The sequence below is a fragment of the Yarrowia lipolytica genome, chromosome 1D (genome assembly GCF_001761485.1).
Source record: "Yarrowia lipolytica chromosome 1D, complete sequence".
Lineage (NCBI taxonomy): Eukaryota > Fungi > Ascomycota > Dipodascomycetes > Dipodascales > Yarrowia > Yarrowia lipolytica.
Genome location: NC_090773.1, coordinates 3,136,518 through 3,158,755, shown reverse-complemented (window position 1 = coordinate 3,158,755; position 22,238 = coordinate 3,136,518). Strand labels below are relative to the sequence as shown.

Sequence of the window (22,238 nt, the reverse complement as noted above, 5' to 3'; positions counted from 1 at the left end):
GACAAGCATCAACGATAAGACAACAGCAAATAGCCATATCGCTCAACCAGCTCTGCTCAATCATTTGCTCAATATCGCTGGTCGTGGCGGTGGCACTCGTACCTACCGCCAGGAAGAGAAGTAGACACTCTAGTCTGAAGTGACAATCCACAGTTAATGTAGTCATCACAAGGCCAAATTAGTCACTGCGCATTCCATGTAGTCAATACCACACAGTCCATGTAGTAATTACGCAGTCTCCGCCCAGTACACGTAGCACGTAGACGGCATTCCAATCAGCAGCAAAAGAAGAGAGTTTCCGGAGTCCACCTAACGCGCTGCGCCCTCACATTCCTTTTGTGTCACTGACAACACTTACCGAGCTGTCATAAAGTGGAGTGTAAGAAGAGAAGAAAAAAAAAAACAAATCAACTTTATAGTGGTTGTACAGTGCAATTCGACCAGTCAGATCTTATACTACAGTGTACCAGACCCTGGTATTGAATACTGTACCTGTTCGCACCCCTGAGACACTCAGTGAAACCTTGGTAGGTTCACGAGAGCACCAGAAGTTATTTCTGGGGTGGTATGTTTCTCACCAGTGCGTTTTTAAACCCGTTCCGTCACAACACCATAGAACCAAGAGATATAGATTATTTAGTGGTACCGTTGGAATGTGGAGATGATAGCGAGTAAAATGATATATTTAACGGCCATAAACAGGTTTATGTGAAATTGATAAGTCTGTCTGACGTGAAAATGTATAAAACTGACAGACTTTTCAGTCAGTCAGTTGCGTCAAGTCTGTCAATTCCAGACGATTTTGTTTGAATTATTTTGAATGGACAATTTCCACTCACGTTATATTCATTACGTGAAAAAAAAAAAAAAAAAAAAAAAAAAGCTCAATTCCACATCACAGAACGTCCTGGAGTCAGTGTTTTTTTTTCTTCTTTTATTTTTCCCTATAAACTGTCAAGTAACTGAATTAGAACAGTTAACGATGTTGAGCTTTTGATGAGAAATCTCCTCGTCTCTCTGTTTAAAAACATCCATAAAATACCGAATATCGATATTTACAAGAACCGCTGTATTATCTGGACCTCAACTTACCGATCGATACTATCAAAAATTGCTTTCTATACTCAAACACCCACCGTGTTTGGCTGCTGTCTCCAGTCTGTCAGTTGATGGGATTGCCAAGTGAATAGTTAAGAATTGTTAAATCAAAAAACCGGCTTGAGGTCGCATTTCCATGTTCCATAAATTGAATAGAATATATTTCGATACATGAAGATACAGAATAAATGAGTTTCTAACTGATCCTAAATTGTGGTTATTTTGGCATCAACAGAATTTCATTCTGGAGATGGTCATAAAATTGCAAGCAGGTATTTTTGTTGAGACCTTTGTTAGAATATTAACAGCACCTAAACAAGAACATCTGTTTGTGTTTTTTTTTGTTCTGGAAAAATAAATAATTAATAAATTAATAAAAAATAAAAAATAAAATAAAAAATAAAAATACAATATAAATAAGTAAAATGCATCCAAGGACGTTTCAAGCGTTTTGGGGGTGATTTGGTGAGTGAATAACACGAGCATACTTAATCGTTGCTGTTCAGTGGATGTTAATTAATTTTTTATTATATTGAATTCTTTAAAATAAATTTATAACCACTATTGTAACATATTGTGGTAACACTGTAAGTATTTGTATTTTGTATCCACTGATCCACGAACCCCAACCCAACCAACCCTAACATCAACCTAAAACGCGCTTCTACGTTAATTGAAATTTCGCGTTTCAAATTACAACCACTGATACACCTCTACAGGACGCTTTTACAGGACGCCTCTACACCTTCAAAACCGCTGCTGCACCGCCACAAAACACTCACGTGACACGTGACAACCCAACCGAGCGCCCAAAACACATTTTTACGCACTTTTTAAGCACTTTTCGACACTTCGACACACCTTTGAACACCATGTCTCTAGACTGGGGAGGAGGATTGTTTGGGTCCGGGAGCGCACTGGACGAGCTGCAGCGCGTTGGAACGCGGTCACGTGAACTTCCACGTGACGAGTCCGATATGGAGCTTTCCGAAGGTTCTGATCTATCCATGTCTGCCGAAGAGGATGAGGGGGAGGGGGAGCGGGGAGGTGAGGAGGTAGAACCGACCAGCGATCCCATGACCAACCACGTGACCCAGATGTGCGACCTGGATAATCACATGACGCGCTTCCCGTCGCCGGCGGCGGAGGAAGATGACTTCATTGCGGAAATGTTGAGAGCCAACGAACCCAAAGACTTGCCAGCTTCTGCCGCCTCCGCCGCTCCGTCACGTGATATGCCACGTGACCGCACTTCGCCCACCCGATACATCACGCTCTACTCCGGAATGACCCTTTCGCGAGCGAAAAAGTACATCAAAACGACCCGGCTCCGAACAATGCAACAGGAGGAGGAATCGCTGAAGAACCACTACGGAATCGATGTGAGCGGCATCAGACAGAAGCTGGTGGGCCAAAAATTCGACAGCAGCGAAACTTGCAATACGCCAAATCCTACCGCTGGAGATACCGGAAATACCCGCCCGAAAACGGCATCTTGCGATACGTCCAAAATTCCGGCAGACGCATTCAGCGATTCGAGACATCGTGCGGGTCTGCTCGTGTCTGGAATTGGGTCACGGGACGGCCACCTCTGGGTGGAAAAACTGCGGCCGCAAAAGCTGCTGGATCTGAACGGCCATTCCGACCGCCACAAGGACATTTTGTACTGGCTGAGTGAATGGAACTCCTTCATTTTCCAGACTCCGTCGCAGGCGGTGCAATTCAAAGCCAAGCAGCGGGAAAAATGGCTTAAAAAAAGCGGACGAATCGAAGATGCTGTCCACGCAGGATCACGTGGGGTCTACGAGGAGCGCGAGGCACGTGACCGCCCCCAGAAGCGGATCCTGCTTGTGCACGGCGAGCCCGGAACCGGAAAAACCACCGCCTGTGGGGTTTTGGCCCGGAATTTGGGGTTCAACACGCTGGAGATGAACGCGTCTGACGACCGTGGCAGCGAAGCGTTCCGACGGGGCGTTTTGGGTCCCATGAGAACCCACTCCGTCACTTCCAAAGACCGTCCTAACTGCGTGATTCTCGACGAGATTGACGGAGCGGACCCAATCTTCATCGACAAGTTGGTCAAGCTCGTGCAGCGCGACGAAAAGGAGGAGTTATGGCATGAGCGGAAAAACAGACATAAAAAGACCAGCGCCAAAGACAAACTCAACACCCTCATCAGCCGACCCATCATCTGCATCGCAAACAACCTCCACGGGTTGCTGTACAAACTCCGGCCGCATTGTCGAATCGTCAACTACGGCCGACTGTCGCCAGCTCAATCGCTGCGAATCGTGCAAAACGTGTTTCGAACGGAGATGAAGCTGCAAAAACTCACCTCCAAACAAAACAGATTCCTGGCAGACATCTGCAACTCCACCGACGGAGACATTCGACAAGCCATCAACATTCTGCAGTTTGGAACCCCCGAGGCCGACACGGCCAATCTGGTGGACAAGTCGGCGCTGTGGAACAACATTGTCAGTTCACTCTTCAGTCACGTGCCCGTGGGCAAAGACCGGGCTAACCACGTGGAAAACTTGTGCCAGAGATCGCTGCGATGCGGAGAATGGAATAAACTTGTGTTTGGAGCCTTCTCAGCCTACATCACGTGCCTTTCGGGAGCAGGCAACCTCACCCAACTCACCAACATTGCCAAACTCGATGACTGGTACCACCTGTACGACCTCGCCAACACGCTGGGGTCCCGCGACAGTTACCACCCGTATACGCTCGCGGCCTTCTCGCTGATGTTTGGATCCACCACCAAAAACCACGTGACCAACGTCGAAACCGACTACTCCCTCACCAACCAGACTCAGACCCAAAAGCTGCGTCTCAACGACATCTACAGCAACATTCCCGTCGAACTAAGGCGGTATCTCAACAAAGAAACGCTGCTAGATGATCTGGGAATGTTCCTGGACACTATGACCCGACAACAGAGAGGAGTCACCCCGGAACAAATGGCGTCTCTCGCAGAATCTCTCACCTCCCTGGGAGTGTCCCTCAAGAAGGAGAACGTGTACAATGAAATCTCCTCCAAGAGGGAAGACGTGTACGTGTTTGTGCCGCCGGTGTGCGACCTGTCACGTGCCCCGGATGGCCAGCCCCGGGACACAAACTCCGTGTTCCTCGAGTCCCTTTACAAGATCCTCACCCCGGACCCGACCCTCAAGCGGCCAGGCGAATTTTCCCAGGTGCAACCCAACAAGAGACACGTGGCGGCACATGATCTGGCACGAGACCCGGATCCGAGGACGCGCGGCGGGCCCCCGCCATCTTCGTCAACGGCAAAAAAGCCATCCAAGTCGTCCACCCTGCTGGACTTCTTTATCAAGGAAACGGTCGAGATCACGCCGTCGCAGGTGGTCCGCAACGAGGCCAAGGAGCAACAAGACACGCTGAACACGTGGGTGTCGTACTTTGAGGGCTACTCCAACGCTGTCCGGCGGGACCTCACCTGGGAGCAGTTGTGGATGGAGTAAGATACAATGAATACAAATGTATACAGTGTACATGGTCGCGTAGCAAGGCCAAGTAGGACAAACTTCTGTTGTGGACAGCCACGGCTTTGCTTGGCAGGAATGACTGCGATCGAGTTTTGGAATGTGGTGACTTTAGGACTGATTGGGGCATGGTCACACTGTCCGAGCCAGAAGTAGAACTACACACGCCCTCAATGCGAACTGATGACAGTCTTTGTTGCGCCCCATGGAGTTCTTAATGCCAAATGCTCGGCCTGAGAGGAGAACAAAGTCTGGGCCATATGGGGTCGGAAGATCTCAACAGGGTGACTCTAGAATTATGGTCAGAGGTTCAGAGTAGACAACAATCGACTCAGAAATGTACATGCACCCTGGGAGACCTGTCTGCGGGGGCAATGCCGCTTGGATTCGAGCCAGGTGAGCCAGGAAGTTTCATGACAGCTTTCACGGGTGGAAACCATGTGCGGAACGGTGAGTGGCGTGCCAGTTGGTTTCAGGTCACCATGCTGTGTCAATAAGAGGGGATTATGACTCTGTCATTAGATATTGTGCCAGCAGTGTGTACGTACCATATCCCGAAGTCGCCGACAGAAGCCGTGACTGGTGGAAGAGTCTGGTTGAAGGGTAGCGGAGCTGTGGGTGGCGGATGAAGATGCCGCTGGGGCTAGCCCTGGAGACATGAAGATGAAGCTCCAGGGTCAGAACCAGAGTCAGGGTCAGAACCAGTGCTGAACCAGCAGCAACAACAGATCTCCCGGCTAACAGCACGATTCCGTCCATGCCTGGCACGCTGCCCACCAGAGTGGCCGGCCGACAATAGCAGATTAGGTCACGGCATTTTGCCACTGCGATTGAGCCCCTGTTCAATCCTTAATATGATGACGCGACGAGAGTCGAGCTGTGTAGGGCGGTGCCTGTGTTCCGACAGAAAGGACACAGATGGTGACGCAGAAGAGGTGGAAAAGGAGAGGTATCAGTGGCGGTATCGGAAGCGGTGTCTGTGTCACTATATTAGTTGCTTTCCGTATTATTCTCTCTGGTATCTGGAACAAGTGAAATGTAAGAGGAAGAGTTAGTTGGGAGGTTGATTTTTCAACTAAATAGTTATAAAAGCTCCAACAACGGTTACTTTTTAGACTACAACATTGTTGGCGACTAAAATATTTTCAGGATACGAAATTACTCATAACTCGTGTCACAGTAGTGCCAGAGATGCCGGAGCTGCACCAGTAGATTCTTCGACTCCACAGCATTCCATTGATGCCAATTTATTCCATATTATCTCTGTTTCAAAGTTTCACCAAAGTCGAAATTCAGTCGACCATATTAGTCAGCATCAAGAATGCAACCAACTCCGCAATATCCGCAATACCAGCACTACTTGACGGAGAGTATTTCCGAAATATAACCGTCTCGCAACAACCGTCTCGCAGTAACCGCCTCTCCGGCTTCCCAATGATACCCATTTCGACCTTCAGAGACCTGCCGGAATACCAACTAAAACAACCACCAACTACAAGTTCGAGTACAGCATCTGTACAGTACTTGTACTCGATTTGTACCGACGATCATACGTCATCGACACAATCGAGGTCTAAGTCAAAGAGAACGTCAGTATCGAAACGGAACAAACATGCATCTCTGTCGGCTATGTATGTACTATACGTATTATGATAGCAAGCATGAAGGATCGAAACAAGCCAACACTCGATGCAGTGCCCTGGCGACTGAAATAGCAACGGAATTGGATTCTCCGCAACATGACGGTCTCACTCATACCAAGAGCGTCTTCTCAACCTTCAAAACACAGCCTCAGATTATAAAAAGAGAAAGAGACGAGAATTGCATCGAAATTTCCAACTTTTGCTGCAGATATCGGGGAGTTTCATTAATGGTATCGTTGGATTCGTCCCCATCTCACGGGCTCAACCATATCAAAATATCCCCATACACTCTCACAAAAATGTGTCGCAATTTGCATTTTTTCGCAAATCCACCTTTAAGACCTCCCGGCTTGGCGCCAAGAGGGGCAGCATTCTTTCCCCTGCTTTCTCGGCAATGCGCACGCAATCCAAATCCCAACTGACGCTCGCTCGAGCAAGTCTAAGCCTGTTTGATGAGATGAGATGCGATGAACCATGCTGCCAGACGATCAGGGCAGTCAGAAGAGTCCGAGACGACGGCAGAAACAGGTCACATGAGGAGACATCAGGCAGATCCCGGTCCAGTCACGTGACCCAACCAGTTGCAGTGAGTGTTTCATCCGCCACACACAACCGTCCGTCTCTCTAGCTCTTGTATTGAGCAAATTTCGGCGGCATCTTTTCACCTCCCCCCTCTTCCCCTTGAAATTACCCGGCCGAAAGTTTGCTGGAAAAAATACAGACCTCAAAATATGCCGCAAATTGGGGCTACAAGAAAAAGAGAGATGCTGTTGGAATCGGAATGACGAGATCAACAAAACGCACTCTTCCATTTTCCTGACTTATTCCTCCCTTTATCTTTCTTCGGAGTCCTAAAAAAAAACACCCCAAAAAACAAGCGGCTATTTTAACCTTGGCTTAGTTTGCAAGTTAAATTTAGAAGAGAGAAAAAACAAATAAATTTCCACCGAATTATACTATTAAGTATTTAAATTATTTAAAATTATTATTATATATAAAAAAAAACATCAAGGTAAATATGCCCCAAATTGAGTCATATGACTGACAAGTCGAATTGACCAGTCACATGCAAGGTAATGTGCGGCTGCACAAGAATAATAATTCGCGGCTCGGACTGTCCACGTGACATGAGCCGTACCGGCTTGAGGCTGTCTACCTGCGGGTGCAATGCGGTGCATCTCTGCAGCACAATGCATGTTTAATGCATCATGTATATGGGACGGAGAATGGGTAAAAACGGGTAAATATTGGCCAAAACGGGATTTTAAACAGATTAATAGTACTTTTGAGTCCCGGGGAACCCTTTGGTACTAGTCATGGATAATTACGAGTCCTGGTTAAATTTCTAAGAGCTGTAGTTCATCTTCAATTTTAAGTTAGAGTGCGCACGCGAGCATATAAACGAACCCTAACCCTAACCCTATTATATTGCTCACACGACCAAACAAACAATGGAGATGGAGATTATACATCTATAATATACTCGGAGTAATTATGCCAGTTCCAGGGGTGAGACAATGCGGTTGCAGCAAGAAGGGATGTGCGTGAATAAGATGCACTGTCTTATTATTTTTTTTGTTAAAAAATCTAGTAAGTAGTTACTTGGGAAATGGTTGGGAATAGATAAATGACGGAAAGACAGACGTATTTGGTGTCATTTTGAAGTGTTACGAGTCACAAATGTCGTTTGGATTATCCCAGAATCGGAAACTCGGCATGGTAACACGTGACAGCGGGTTTTCAAGTTGGGTGAACTGGAAGGGACTTCAGCACTCGTTATTCATATAATATAAGTATGTATCCTATAGCTACTCTCTTTAACTCTCTCCATGGTTTCACAGATTGATGTTTTCTCCTCTCATCATGATTCTACACACCCAAGTTCTACCGACTCATAAGACATACAGGAAACTCTGAATCTGACCCCAAAAGATCGGCGCGGTTTCATTTCAGCTCAGCGATCATCTACTGGACCGTCGATCAGAACACCGTTGAAAACGGTCGAATCGAGTCAAGTAAAGATATGCCCGTCGGTTGCCGGAGACGACGACAGATATCACTTGACTTACACGTGCCCGGAATCTCAACGTCGCGTGGGCCGTTCTTTTATCACGTGATTGCCATTTCCAAACCCCCACCCCCCATTGCGCGCTTATCTAACCCTTGACAGATCGACACTCAGACTTATAGTTAAGCAGCCATATAGTAGGCGGTGGGGGAACGAGTCGGGGCGTGCCACGTGACATGTCAGGTGATAAGTTGAGTCACGTGGGTTCGCGATAACACGTGACGACGGCTCACCATCCACCCAATCCTGACACACCCTCCCTCGCTCTCCCCCAGCTCTGAGTTGATGCTGACCCTCGTATTCGTATAGTCGACACCTATTTTTGAAATTCTTATTAATACTGCACGTGATCAATTCCTCGGAGATGCCTTTTCCCGGCGTCGTGTGATCATCCAGAGATTAGCTTGTGTGGCTAGCTCCCTTCATGATGGATCTAAGACCAGGTTAGTTCGTTACTAACAACGATTAGTCAGATTTTAGACCGGTATTAGTCAGTGTGGGGTACAAAAAGGTGGATAAACAGCGAGGAAAGGCGCCAGATTCAAGATGCCGGACCTCCATTGTGATTATTCAGCAATTTCCACACAATATAGTGTTAGTAATGTGTGGTGCTAGAAAGAACTGGAAAATGGTCAGATTATGAGTCGGACTATGAGGAGTTTTAGTCAACTAAGTAGTAAAATCCGACCTTGTCCGACAAGTCATAACCTCTTTGGAATAACCCCTGCACTGGCCCCGTTTCGCCAGAACCGTTTCCGCCAAACCCACCTCACAAAACACAGGTTACGAGCCGGAAAACGCCACAAACACGTAAGCCTAACTGAGACCTTTCCAAGGTTGCTAAAACAACGACCCCCAAAAGCAGCAGACCACATCGCCATCTTTGATTCTTTCCTGGAGAAGTACATTTATGGCCATCACTAAGATCGGAGGTACCAGGTACTGGTATCGGTAGTGGCACTCACGTGACCAGAACTCCACGGAATCCACCCCAATCCATTCAAGTCACAGGGCCCAGCATCACGCCGCGATATCCTGTCACTAGTCAAAGTCGCTTTTTCTACCATCCTTATCTCCAAGGGGCTATTTTAAAGTTGTAGCAAGAAACAAAACATTGCCAAAATCAAGTCGAGAATTCCAGACACTTGTTTTGATTTGAGCAAATTTCACAGTTTGACCTTTCGCCTCCGGTCCCTCTGGACTCTGTTATATTTAGGTCTGGTTGTTTTTGTATCGCTTTTTGCACGTCAGTCTGTTTGCGTCTCTTTTTTGTCCCCACTTGTTTGAAGGTTTTACCATGCACACGACCAGTCGAAAGCTTAGGGTATATAAGCTCTAGAGTGGGTCTTGGCTGCAGGGCTTGGCGGCTTGGCAACAGCTCCACATGCAGCTGCCCGGTGGAGTCCGTCGGTGGCGCGGAGGAGGTGGAACACGCCGAGTCGAGGTCGTGCGGTCTCGTGGACCAGCGCGCTGGAATCGTAGCGGTCACGTGATGACAGAGGTATTTTCAGCATTCTGATTGCGTCGCGTGGGCAGGTTTTGCAGCGGTCCAAAACACTGCCCCGCGCGCGTTTCAGCCCTGTTTCGGAATGCGGGCGGAGTTGCAGGGATGAGAGTCACGTGATCGCGGGGGTGGGTTCTCTGGCAGGACGGGGTCGGGCAACTGATGGTTGGATTGTGTAATACGCGATCACGTGGTGTGTGGATCTTAGTAATAAGGTCTTCTTCAGGGACTCATCTTTTTTTCTTCTATCGCCCTAATATTATTCTTTCTCCGTATCACCTCCGCCTTGGTAATAATTGGACTCTTTCAGGCACGGTCGGTTCCACAACACACCATCGGAGACAGGGTTTGATTTTTCGCTTTGTGTTTTCATTTTGACCACTTTTCGTTTTGCGCTTTCAAACCTTTTTCCTGGATATATAGACGGAGGGGCAAGGAGACGGATGCAAGAAGATACCGCAACACTAACAGATAGACGGCGAGATGTGAGTATTGGTGTCATGGCAGCGACGACATGGTCAGTGTGGTGACAAGATGGCCAATGTGATGGGGCGACATGAGCCTTGTGGTGGTGCGACAGAGCCGTGCGACAGAGCCGTGTGGTGGGACGGCCTGGTCAGGGTGGACACTCCATTGTCAATGTTGTGATCACAGAGACCATGTCGCGAGAGACATTGACTATGTTGGGACCCACATAACGTCGTCAGTCCCAGCCGCAGACACTGTCATGTATCGTGCCCACGTTCTTACTAACTCAGGGACATTGAAAAACAAACGCATCGGTCGCCGTACCGCTCGAAAGCACTGAGCATGGTGCTGCACCCGTTTCGCCTGCTGCGCACATCTCTTGTGAGCAAGCTCGTCGTCATTCTCATAACCTGTCTGATTTTCGGCAGCTTACTCAACTTGACCGACAAGCTGCCCGACGGAGTCAAGTCACGGGTCGCCTACATGACCGACGTGGGCTTAGTCAGCGGCGGTGCCCGCTCGAAAGCCATGGCCGGCAACTCGTCTGTGCGCATCAGTCACGTGCCACTGACGAAAATCAAGTTTGCCGAAAACGAAAAGGAATTCAACCCCAAGTGGGCCCAGAAGAAGGCTCTGGACTCGTCGTCGGATTACTCATTCGAGTGGAAAGACTGGGTCGACTTGACCGAGGTCACGGGTCTATTCAGAGCCATCGAGGTCGGCTCGTGTGGCAAAAACAAACAATGCCTTAGTAAGCTCCAGGTCACCGGACCCCCGACTCAGGTGGAGCCCCAGGCGTTTTTCAACCGGGTCGGAAAGGTGTTTTTGGACCAGACCATGCCCAAGCCGAAACAGTTGATTTATCTGACCGAGAAAGAGTCACGTGGCAAGCGGGAGGAGCCCGTCGAGATAGAGTCACATGTTCCGGTGGTTCGGGAGCCTGAGTTGGGCGACTTTAGCCGATCGCGTGACGCCAAGTCAATCCAAAATGCTAAGCGGGAGGCGACTGAGGAGGCGACTGGTGAGTCAGCCAACGAGGGCCAGTCACGTGACTCCGCACGAGCCTCCGCGCGTGACATTGCCTTTTCCGAGGCTGACCCCGTGCACGAAGACTCGTATGACGACGACGAAAACGGAACCATTCTCGTGCCGACGGCTGAGTCAGAGGAGGAGCTCCAGGAATACGCAGACAAGGACGCGGCCGCCAAGTCGTACCTGCGAAGCGGCTGGTCACGTGGCCAGAAATATGTCGAGCTGCCGCGCGAGCTGTTCACTTGGGACATTCACGAAGAGATTGACAAGGGACTGACTAAGAAGAGCGTTGACTCAGACGACCCGTCACGTGAGCAGGTTGCGCACTCGCAGTTTCTTAGTCAGCATTGGAAACACATCAAAAAGTCCGGCAAGCATTTCTCCGAAGCGTGGGTTGTGGGCGACACCAAAGCAGCCGGAGTCCATTACGACTGGCGATTTTTCAGCGAGTTAAACACCATTGACGAGAAACGAGTCATCTTGCGTAAATTGGTGCGTGCGTGGCTCGACTTCACGTCACGTGAGGGCATTATCACGTGGCTGGCGCATGGCACGTTGCTGGGCTGGTACTGGAACGGCCAGTCTCTGCCGTGGGATTTCGACGGTGATGTCCAGATGCCGATCCGCGAATTCGACCGGTTTGCCCGCCTCTATAATCAGTCGTTGGTAATTGATGAGTCAGCCGGCGGCCGGTATTATGTCGATGTGGGTCCCTCCTACGTCGAGCGCCTCCGAGGCAACGGCAAGAATGTCATTGATGCTCGGTTTATCGACGTTGATAGTGGCATGTACATTGACATTACCGCCTTGGCGTATGCCGAGCAGCAGGAAAAGTTCCACTGCAAAAACTGGCATCGGTATGAGTTGGAGAGCGTTTCTCCGCTGCGTCGGACGCTGTTTGAGGGCAAGGAGGCTTACATTCCAAACAATTTCGAGTCCATTTTGAACCAGGAGTACAAGAAGGCGCCGCTGGTGAACACCCGGTTCGAGGGCCACTTCTGGAACAAGTTTATCAAAATGTGGGTTCAGCAGGACCAGTGTGAAATGTTACAGATTGAGGAGAATGTGGACCAGCGGGCAGTGAGGGAAAACGGTGAACCCACAACTTTTGGCGCTTGTTATCGACCGGAGTATCTCAAGAGGTATCACGAGACCCACAAGATGAGTAAGGCTCATGAGGGGGAGATGGAGGCAATCAGGCAAAAGGCCGATGTTTGGGAATGGATTCGCGAGGAGTTTGAGTAGAAGGGGTGACGGCGTGAGAGAGGTCACGTGAGAACATCACATGAGGAAAGGGATCCAGGAGAGACCAGAGCACGTGGATTGTAGCTCACCTCAGAGATGGTCACCGGAAGTTAATGAGGAGATCATCATCAGGAGTGGTGCAAAGTCCTTATGTTGGTCACGTGCGTGTATCGAGCATGTGGCGACAGGCGGATTCTAGTTAGGAATGTATTTATTGTCAGGTAATGGCGTAGTGAGTAGTCTTGTATGGTATAGTTGGACATACAGGTCGTGCATATACTGTCCATAATATGTACCTTTGTATGCGGCTTACATGCACCTGCATGTAGACTGCATTTAAGCCGCATTAGCATGTGAACCGCTGCATAATCGTGGAACCTGGGAGTGATAAATCAGGGGAATTTCGAGTTTATATATTGCTGGGAGTCGCGAACCATGGCTTGCAGAATGAGAAGCAAGACAAGTGAAAAAATGCACAGATGATGTGTGATCGAGTAAAAAGTGATGGCCTTGGAGAGAATGACGCAACTGTGGTCTACATCTGATCAACGGACGGACGGTTTCACGAGCCCCAACCCGCTCAACAACAATATCACGTGATTAAAAATGGTCACGTGACCAACAATTGCCATCAGAAGTTTTTATTTAAGAGCCTCGTTAATTTCTTCATAACTGGGCGAATTCTGGAGACCCTCACATCTGGAAACATCTAACATTGGACAAAAATATAATATATATATTATATTATATATATAAATATTAAAAATAAAAGAACAATTCAATCTTGGAGCCACTTAATCTGACTGCATCAATAATCATATAATTAGAAAGAGTCGACTTGTGTGGTCATAATGATACGATTTTTGTGACTAAAAACCTCCGACGGAATGCTGCGAATCGAGGAATCACTTAATTGACAAGCTAGCAGTATGGGTTCCTGTAACGTTGGTGGGTGAGTGATAAGAGAGAGATGTACAAAAGTGTGTAGTTGTGGAAAAACATATCAGATCACGTGAGGTCACGAGCCAGGTGGTCATTGAAAATGTATTATTCCAAGCAGTCCTGGAAGGGTTCGTCGACTGCGAGTTGTGGACATGGTAAAAACCAGTTGAGATTCACGGCAACGCGATAACACACAATCAACTGCATTGACTCTCCATTTACTAATCAACCAGAAACGCCAGCAGCAGGAATGAGTGAAAAAGGGTGATCCAACGGTGGGGCTGGTGAATACTGCCGGTAATCTCTCTAGAATCGTGATCTTCAATTTTTTGTTTGACTGACATCAATGCGATACTACTTGAACAACTACGAGTGGACTAGCAGGTTGAGAATGGGTGGAAGAACACAAAAAGGCCAAAAGGCAAAGTTGAGTGTTCCAAAGCAGATTTATAGGGCCAGATCGAACATAAAGCATCCAGAATCGACCCAAAACTCCAGAATGAGCCCAGAATGAGCCAAGAACGAGCCCAAAACGAGCAGTAGACAAAGAGCTGAAGCAGATCGAAACATTATTTGCCGCTTCTGTCGTCAAGTATATTCGCATCTGTATGCGTCGGTTATTAAACCAATATCAACATGTGACCACTCCAGAACCATGGATAGTCGGTGAGATGGCATCGGTCATTAGTTGATGGAAACGACAGGATCATCACGACCAAACTTCAACTAAATACCCCGATGAATTGGTCTAATTGTCGTGGTGCATGCTGCGTTACGATGTTGGTAAAGGTGACTTCGATCATGGTATCAAAAATAGGTCTCCACGAAGAATCTCTATTACCGTATATTTATCCCCATCACCTCAATATTGTGCGATTGAAGTATTGAACTTCAGATTGAGAAAGGAGGTGATACCCTAATGGCTATATAATGAATATTTCTGGTATTCCTGAAATCTCTACAACAGGCAGTGATTGTTCGCCCTGACACCTCTTTCAATCATAGGACACAGTACAATACTGACCTTCCCATGTGGAATTAATGACGTTAAAATGGAATGATGATTGGGAAAGAAGTATTAGTAATAAAATTTCAAGTTATGAATATCTTTTATTGGTTGAAAACCTATTATTGGCTACGTTATTCAATTGTGGATCTATTGGAGTTGTTTTGTATGACGCCGTTGAGACAGCGTTGAGGAGAGACTGAAAGGCATAGAAAAGGTGGAATTGAAGCGGAAACTTGAAAATGGCATTCTGATGGATACATTTTTCAACTTGTAGAACCTTCACCATACTTTTTGTTGACCCATATTACTCCTAGACTACCACAACTCACAACTGGAGAAACCCCAGAAAAAGAGCAGTAGACAAGTCCTTGAACATCAAGAAGGAGACAGCTAGAGTCCATGAATATCAATCAAAGAAAAAGAAGGTTGGATTATGAAAAAATTCAAATATCTCTCCCAAGTCCCTTTGATTATATTTTTCTTTTTGGTCTCATGATCAGACTTTCATTATGAAGTTCTTCTGAGGCGACATAAAATCCATTACAAACCACATCCCAAGCCTTGAGACCAAGAAATATACATCACCTTGATTTTCCATTTCGTGAAAAACCCTTTCCCTTTTTTTCGGACTGAATAACAGCAGTATTCAACTTGTTGGACAATTACTCCGAATCCCATTCAACTAATATAGTACATACAATATTCAGATCATATCCAGACACAAATGAATAGTTCAAATCACAAGATAGCGTCGCAATCTTTCGAAAAGACGCATTAATAATACCATTTATAAGTCTTAACTTGATCCGAATCCCAGTATCTCGAATTTCCAGCAGGTTCTACGGAACATGATGTCAGTGCCTATGACAGAACACCATCTGTAATAAATGTGTTATGCAGAAAAAAATATATATAACACTAATTAGTTTTGCCAGTTTAACCAATAGACCTTCTTTCAGGTTAGTCTCACTTATAATGGGCATTTTTTAGAACTTCCCAGTGTGGAATATTTTTGTGAACGAACATTATGTCATCAAACAATTTAGTCAGCCGATTTAGGTGAAGTTCCAATTAATTAATGCCTTTCGTATTTACTTTTTTTAGGAACCTAAATTATTTAGAAAAATATATAAAAAAACCGTCAATATATTAATTGATTTGATTTGATTTTTACATATTTATTTTATTTTATTTATTTTTGATTTGATTTTTATCTATTATTATATATTTATGATATTTTTTTAGTTGCAACTGCGGGAAAGATTATTTCCTAAAAATACTCAAATATAAAATCCAATAAATAGAATAAATTAGCTAATAGATAACAACATGCCTTCCCAGGCTATAATACGAGCAAATAAAGCAAAAGACAGCTGCTAAAACTCCAGCGAGAATGACTGCTGTATGGTCATTCCCGCTCAGTGAAAATGCGGCAGTGACGAATCATTCGGCAAAACCTCCGACGAGATGGACGTCTTCTTCGAATCGGAGCTCCCATTGGAGAGCTTGACAGATGACCCGGTCTCCCGCTCGTCATCGGCACTATCGGCTACCCGCGGCAAACTGGCAAATAAACTGCTTGTAAACGACGCCGCAGTTCGAGACCGTATACTGCCGCCGCCGACGCCAGTCGCCTCATCTCGTGACTCGCTCACGCTCGTGCGTTTCATCTGAGCAATCACGTCATACCGCAGCTGCTTCTCCTTCTCCACCTCCCGCCGCGACCGGTCCAGATCACGAGACATTGCCTCGTAGTGCGACGACAGCCGCTTGAGCTCGTCCAGAGTCCGCCGGTGCTGCACCCGGGAGTTGTCAAGATGCGACTCCAGCACGGAGATGCGCGACTCGAGGGGCGCACGTGAGCTACTCCCCGCTGTAGACGCGTCACGTGAATCCTCAGACATCACTGTCGCGCGAGACTCGCTCCTGTGGCTGGCCTTCAACTCACGAATCTCGTCCTCGCGCTGCTCCAGCAACGACTCCAGCTCCCCGATCCGCTGCTGCGCGATCACGTGACTCTCCCGCTCCGCCGCGTGCCCGCGCTGCTCTTCTACCAGCGCGGTTTCTAACCCCAGAATCCGCAAATCGTACTGCTTGATCATATCCTCCACCGCAGAGTGCATTTCGGTGGTGTTGTTGAGCCGCGAGGACCCATTCTCACGTGAGTCGGGGGATGTGCGCGACACGTCCGTCGTCGAGCCCCGTGGGGAAAAGGTAGAGTCAGGTGACATGACATCAAAGTCCGCATGCCTGAGAGAATCGTGGGACCAGTCGCGCTGGTGGCGGTGGTGGCGCGTGGGAGACATTCGCGAGGAGCGCAGCGAGTCACGTGACCGGTCACGTGACGTCCGTGTCGGCGACTCGCGTACAAACCCCGTGGGGCTGTCTCTGCTGGACGACATGCGCGAAGGAGAGTCCCGCGATGACAGCCGTGAGGGCGATTCATGGGAAAAGTCGCGTGAAAAGTCACGTGTTCGCTCGCGCTCGCGCTCCAGCTCTCTCGTTCGCCCTCGCCAGTACTCCATCTCCCGCTTCATCTGGTCAAACTCCATCTCCTCATTCTGGCTAATCTCTGGAGCCAGTTGGATGGCACGTGCTCGCTGGGTGTAACTAAGCGTGGAGAGTGTTTCCGACACAAACGCGTCGTCACACGTGATGCAGGACAAGAGATATGTCACCGCTCTGCCCCCCAGCGAGTCTTGCAACAAGCGGGTCAATTTCGAGTCTCGGTACGAGATATGTTTGGTGGCTGTTGCCGCAGTTTGGGCGGCACTCGACAGTTGACTAATCACCTTGCCCAACGCCGCCAAACCTCCGTTAATGGCGATGCCCTCCTTGACTCTTTCTCCCTTGGCCTCGGAATTCTTCAGTCGCTCCGAGCCAGCCAAATCGACAAAATTGAACTTGCTGGAGGCGCCGTTCTGGGTCAGGGTGATGGTGAAAATGGCGTGGGAGCGCGACGACTCAGAGTTAAGCGCCGTGGACCCCTTTTGGCGGAGCTCGGAGCCCGAGCGCAGGAGATGAAGCAGCGCGGGGAGCGAGGAGACAGTCACGTGCGCCACGCCGGAGATGGCCACGTTACCGGCGCTGTCCTCACGCACCATGGGCTGGGGTTTTGGGTTAGGGTCCAGCAGGTCGCAGAACTGTTCGTTGTAGAGCTCTACATAACTGACGGAAACCGTCAGTTCCGACATTGTCTTGTCAAACTTGTCCTCGAGCTTTGCGAAGATGTCTGCCGAGGCCCGCTGGACTAGACCCTCGTGGTCGGGGTCGGGATTGACTGGGTCAGACGCGAATCCGCCGTCCAGGTCACGTGTGGACATTCGGGAACTCGACCGTGAACCGACATCCACACTTTCGGTGCCCATGGTGTAACTCTTGCCCGAGCCAGATTGGCCGTACGCCATGATGGTGACATTGTAACCGGCTACAAACTGATCTGTGGACTTTGAAAAGTGGGCGTAGATCTCCGACTGGGTAGTTTGAGGCCCAAACACGTGGTCATAGAGAAACGTGCGTTTTTGAGGGGCGCACGTGACAGTGATGGAGTTGCTGGAGAACTCGGTGATGGCCGATTTGGCCACCGATGGCTTGATTCGGATGACTGCATGGACAGATATGGGCGTAGGGGGAAGGGCGGACGCGGGCACGGGCACAGGCAGGGAAACGGACACGTCGGAAGACACGCGACTGCTCAGGTGACCGGGACCAGGCCCTGTAAGCGGCGAACCCGGATTTGGAACATTGTTGTGGTGGTGACCAAAGACATGACTCGGCGAACCGTGTGGCTTGCTCACGTGCGGTTGGCTCACGTGATTCGGCGAACCTTGCTGCTGGATCACGTGACTCGGCGAACCTGGCGCCACGTGACTCGCTTGTTTCACGGACCCTGCTCTTTTGAGTTGGCTGACATGGGGGCTGACGTTGGGGCTCGACGCCGGCGACAGCGACAGTGACAGCGACGGTAGGCTCTGCTGACTAAGAGTCCGAATGTGGCTTTGGGGCCGGTCACGTGTCGTCGTTGTTTTTCCTCGTCTGAGTGGGATTCCTGACGGCAGAGGTGTCCTTGGAGGCTGTGACATGAGTCAGCTGGTGGGGGAGAGTGGGTGGAATGGTGTTGTTTGGCGCAGGTTATGAGTGAGAATTATGGGGCACGTTGAGATCGTCCTCTGACTAACAGGTTATGAGATCGTCCTTTGGGCTTCTTGTGGCGTCTTTTGGTGACGTTGAAAAGTGGATTCGGGGTGTATAAGTATATGCTTGGGTGGATGCAGAGTTGAAGGTTAAATATTTACGGTCGTGTTGGAAATCCGTCTTTAGTCCGGGGTTGCCGGGGTTACGCTTTGCGGGGGTTACCGACTCGGGAGAGGAGAAGAGGAGGGGGGGGGTCATCACGTGACCCGGAGAGGAGGCGGGTTTTGGGGGCGGTCGGGCATTGGTTTGAGGGTTGTTTATCATTTTTGGGGGTATTTTCGGCGGGTGAGTTTATTATGAAACAGGGGTTGGCGGTGGTGGGGGGAGAATAAGGGTGTATCGAGGTTAAACGAGGGTCAAAGTAGGCTGATGGGGTATTCATTTTGATGGCCGGAGGCTGGCGAGTTGAATGGTGGTGTTGAAATGTGGGTGGTGTTGATGTGGAGAGAGATTGGCCGGGTTTTTGGTGAGGGGCGAAATAAGGCGGGCTTGACCAAAGTGAAATCTGAGACCTGGTGGGGATTTCTGGCGTCTTTTTGAGCTTCCGAATGATATTATTTTCGCTAGAAAGCCGTTTGAAGGCGTTTTCAGGCACGTTTAGAGGGTCAGATATTGAGTTTAATGATGGACGGAATACGACGTAGTTGGGTTTACTTGGGGCTAAATTGGATTTAGTGGGAAGTTAATTGAGATTAGTTGGACTTAGTTGGGGGGAAGATCAAGGGTAACTGGACATGAGATGTATGGGGTATTGAGGTATTGAGATATTGAGATATTGAGATATTGAGGTATTGAGGTATTGCGGTATTGAGGTATTGAAGTATTGAGGTATTGTATTGTCTTATCGTTGCTCTTCACTTGAATCTCCGGTATTGCACTTACAGGGGTTTACGCGTCCAAATGTGACAAATATTGAAGAAAAGACAACCCAGAGCAGATCTAATGTATGCCTCCATTGCTGTGACATGATCAATTTGCCCTAAAATCCCTACAGAAGCTCTCTACGCGCGAGCCTCCATGCGCATCGACACCTTTAACCATCTTCCAACTATACAACCTACTTTAGTTGGGGCTATACTCAACATAATACCATGAAAACTGCACTCTCCAACTCCTCCAAAACTGCTCCGATTTGTGTCCAAAAACTTGCAATCGACACAATCCCTTTTCAGAGGCAACCACATATCCTTTTTTTGAGTCTCATTGTGCCGCCATGTCCCCGATCAACCGCCCCTCTGTCCCATTTAAACTTTTACATCGTCACACCAAACCTCCACAACACATCACCACTTTGTCACGACAGTACTTTGCATCTCACAACCACGAAAAAAAATGACCCTGACTCGCCAGCAGGTTCTGGAACAGTTCTCAAACGACGACCTCGTGTCTCACAGCTACCTGGACCAGTCGCTGCCGAAATGCGAAGAGAAAAACATCCAACAGCTGCAGTCAAGTGCATCTCAACTCTTGTCACAACTGGACTACCACAGCCAGGACCTCACGTGGACGCTCGATGGACTGCTGACTAAACTTACCCAGAGCCAAAACAAGATCCGATACCAGATTGAACTGCTCACGGGCGATCTGGACTCTCTGAGAGACAGGGTGGAGTCCATGAACGTTGATGAAAAAACGGAGAAGCAAACAGACCCGGAGTCCGGAACAGACCCGGAGTCTCGTGACAAGAATCCTGACGCCGGTGCGGGTTCCTCGGATATCACCGAGCAGCTTCAACGGTACGATTCTGCGCGGCGGAAAATGGAAACTGTGATCATCATGCTCCGAAAGGCAAAGGAATTCGACCAATCGCATCTCGACACGAAAATCGACCAACTCATAGCCTCTGGGGACTATGACCAGGCTCTTAATCTTGTCGACGAGGCCCTCCAGCTCGCCCAGGTGTGGAAGGGCACTGGCGGATACAATAGCCGAGTGCGGGCCATTATGGCAACCAAAAAGCGAATTGAGCGCGAAATCACTAAACGCGATAGTGTGGAGGTGTCTCGTGATGATCGGGCTGACCGTCATGAGCGCGAGTCTTCGGTCGCCAGTTCTACCAAGGAGTCGTCTCCCATGCCCGAGGGTTTTTCGCTTTTTGGAGAGTTATCCAGGCGGATGGGATATTAGTGGAGGGGAGGGGGGGGGGGGGCTCATCGTGGATGCAGTCATGTGATCTCAACCGTTGTGTGTCGCGCGTGTCCACGTGATTACCAATCTCTGAAATCTCGGGTTAGTAATTTATACATTTGTGGACGATTTTGGAAATGTTGGCTTTGACTCAATGATACCAGGCATTTCTGTGGTTACTTAGACACAGCAGTGATGCTGCGCGTTTGTTTGTTTGGTCACTTGATCACCACCATTGAGACATTGCCGACTGTTTTGGTGATTTTCATGTTTAACAAAATGTCAACTATACTAGTTGAGGTGATCGACATTGGGGTGACCTAACCTTGGGGTGCCCGACATTGATCCTATTTCTTTGGAAGTGGTTTCGGAGAGCTTGGAGCGAACTTGTTGGGGGGCCTCACTTTGAATGTCTGTAGATTGTTCCGCCGTTTCTCTGCATACTGTTCGGGTTATTCCAACCAGTCCTTTCCACTCTACAGCTTTGGTAGGCTTGTTGATGATTTGCTGGACGATGATACGGGCAATAACACCAGCGTCCTTGGACTAGAGAAACAGGAACTTGGCTGTTTGATTTTTACCGTTTACACCATTCCAATGATATCGATTTCAGTAGGACAAGTCCAATATCAGTCACTCTAGATCGTGAGTTAATGCTCATTCATATCCGGTATTCACAGCCCCAAATATTCGCCCATTCAAGCTGAAACTAGACGAAACTAGACTCATATGAAAGCCTGGATCGCAACGAGTACAATGATACATATCCTGTCTCTACAGAGTCAGCACAGGCCAAGTTAGTCTGGGGTCATTGACTCACTCAGACCTCAACTCCGCGGGTTACGGTCCTATCGACAGGATCTCATTGGACTCCTTTCCGTTGGTGTCACGCATCAATTTATCATCAAATAACGTGTCTATCTCTCTCATTGCATTCAGATGTCTTACTGACCATCTAATTAGTTGGGAATAAAGGGAGTTATCCAACTAATTAGTTGAGAATAAAGGACGGGTTACTGGAGTCACAAACAATGTAAACCCCAGTTTTGATTGTATCTCGTACGCTCACGTGACCCCGTAAATGAGCTACGGCTCGCTATTCTGCCCGCAGCATTTGAGTTGTTAACAGAGTCCAAAATAGTTCCCTTATGGCTTGAATACTAAGTAAGTTTAAACGAAATCCGAACAAATTCTAATTGAACATTAAAAAATAATCGTCGATATCTCGAAATAATCGTATTACAAGGGGTGGATTTTTGTAAGTATTTGTTAGGAACGTTGGCTCTGGCTATATATTAATCTCCATTTCGATGTAATTGCATATCCGGATCTCTGAAATAGGTACCCCCAGCACAACTCCTTCTTCAACTAACTCTCAACCAACCTCAACTAAGCTGCGTGT

General features: G+C 48.3%; 8 protein-coding genes across 8 annotated transcripts; 6 read left to right on the top strand and 2 right to left on the bottom strand.

Moving 5' to 3' along the window:
* Window positions 1-1,970: 1,970 nt before the first annotated feature.
* Window positions 1,971-4,583, top strand: YALI1_D31568g (uncharacterized protein; the record flags this gene model as incomplete). The annotated part of the gene is made up of 1 exon (XM_503218.3): window positions 1,971-4,583. The coding sequence occupies one exon, from the start codon at window positions 1,971-1,973 to the stop codon at window positions 4,581-4,583; it is 2,613 nt and encodes an 870-aa protein (XP_503218.3).
* Window positions 4,584-6,216: 1,633 nt separating this feature from the next.
* Window positions 6,217-6,669, top strand: YALI1_D31526g (uncharacterized protein; the record flags this gene model as incomplete). The annotated part of the gene is made up of 1 exon (XM_068282843.1): window positions 6,217-6,669. The coding sequence occupies one exon, from the start codon at window positions 6,217-6,219 to the stop codon at window positions 6,667-6,669; it is 453 nt and encodes a 150-aa protein (XP_068138944.1).
* Window positions 6,670-9,438: 2,769 nt separating this feature from the next.
* YALI1_D31490g (uncharacterized protein) lies at window positions 9,439-9,829 on the bottom strand (the record flags this gene model as incomplete). Its single annotated transcript, XM_068282842.1, has 2 exons — window positions 9,439-9,648; window positions 9,692-9,829. 2 exons carry the CDS (start codon window positions 9,827-9,829, stop codon window positions 9,439-9,441), a joined length of 348 nt encoding a protein of 115 aa, XP_068138943.1.
* Window positions 9,830-10,629: 800 nt separating this feature from the next.
* YALI1_D31482g (uncharacterized protein) lies at window positions 10,630-12,564 on the top strand (the record flags this gene model as incomplete). The annotated part of the gene is made up of 1 exon (XM_503217.3): window positions 10,630-12,564. The coding sequence occupies one exon, from the start codon at window positions 10,630-10,632 to the stop codon at window positions 12,562-12,564; it is 1,935 nt and encodes a 644-aa protein (XP_503217.2).
* Window positions 12,565-15,933: 3,369 nt separating this feature from the next.
* On the bottom strand, window positions 15,934-18,597 carry YALI1_D31402g (uncharacterized protein; the record flags this gene model as incomplete). The annotated part of the gene is made up of 1 exon (XM_503216.3): window positions 15,934-18,597. One exon carries the CDS (start codon window positions 18,595-18,597, stop codon window positions 15,934-15,936), a length of 2,664 nt encoding a protein of 887 aa, XP_503216.3.
* A 1,444-nt stretch (window positions 18,598-20,041) lies between these two features.
* YALI1_D31387g (uncharacterized protein) lies at window positions 20,042-20,836 on the top strand (the record flags this gene model as incomplete). The annotated part of the gene is made up of 1 exon (XM_503215.3): window positions 20,042-20,836. One exon carries the CDS (start codon window positions 20,042-20,044, stop codon window positions 20,834-20,836), a length of 795 nt encoding a protein of 264 aa, XP_503215.3.
* A 195-nt stretch (window positions 20,837-21,031) lies between these two features.
* Window positions 21,032-21,478, top strand: YALI1_D31376g (uncharacterized protein; the record flags this gene model as incomplete). The annotated part of the gene is made up of 2 exons (XM_068282841.1): window positions 21,032-21,151; window positions 21,212-21,478. The coding sequence occupies 2 exons, from the start codon at window positions 21,032-21,034 to the stop codon at window positions 21,476-21,478; spliced, it is 387 nt and encodes a 128-aa protein (XP_068138942.1).
* An 87-nt stretch (window positions 21,479-21,565) lies between these two features.
* Window positions 21,566-21,809, top strand: YALI1_D31371g (uncharacterized protein; the record flags this gene model as incomplete). The annotated part of the gene is made up of 2 exons (XM_068282840.1): window positions 21,566-21,617; window positions 21,661-21,809. 2 exons carry the CDS (start codon window positions 21,566-21,568, stop codon window positions 21,807-21,809), a joined length of 201 nt encoding a protein of 66 aa, XP_068138941.1.
* Between the last annotated feature and the right edge of the window lie 429 nt (window positions 21,810-22,238).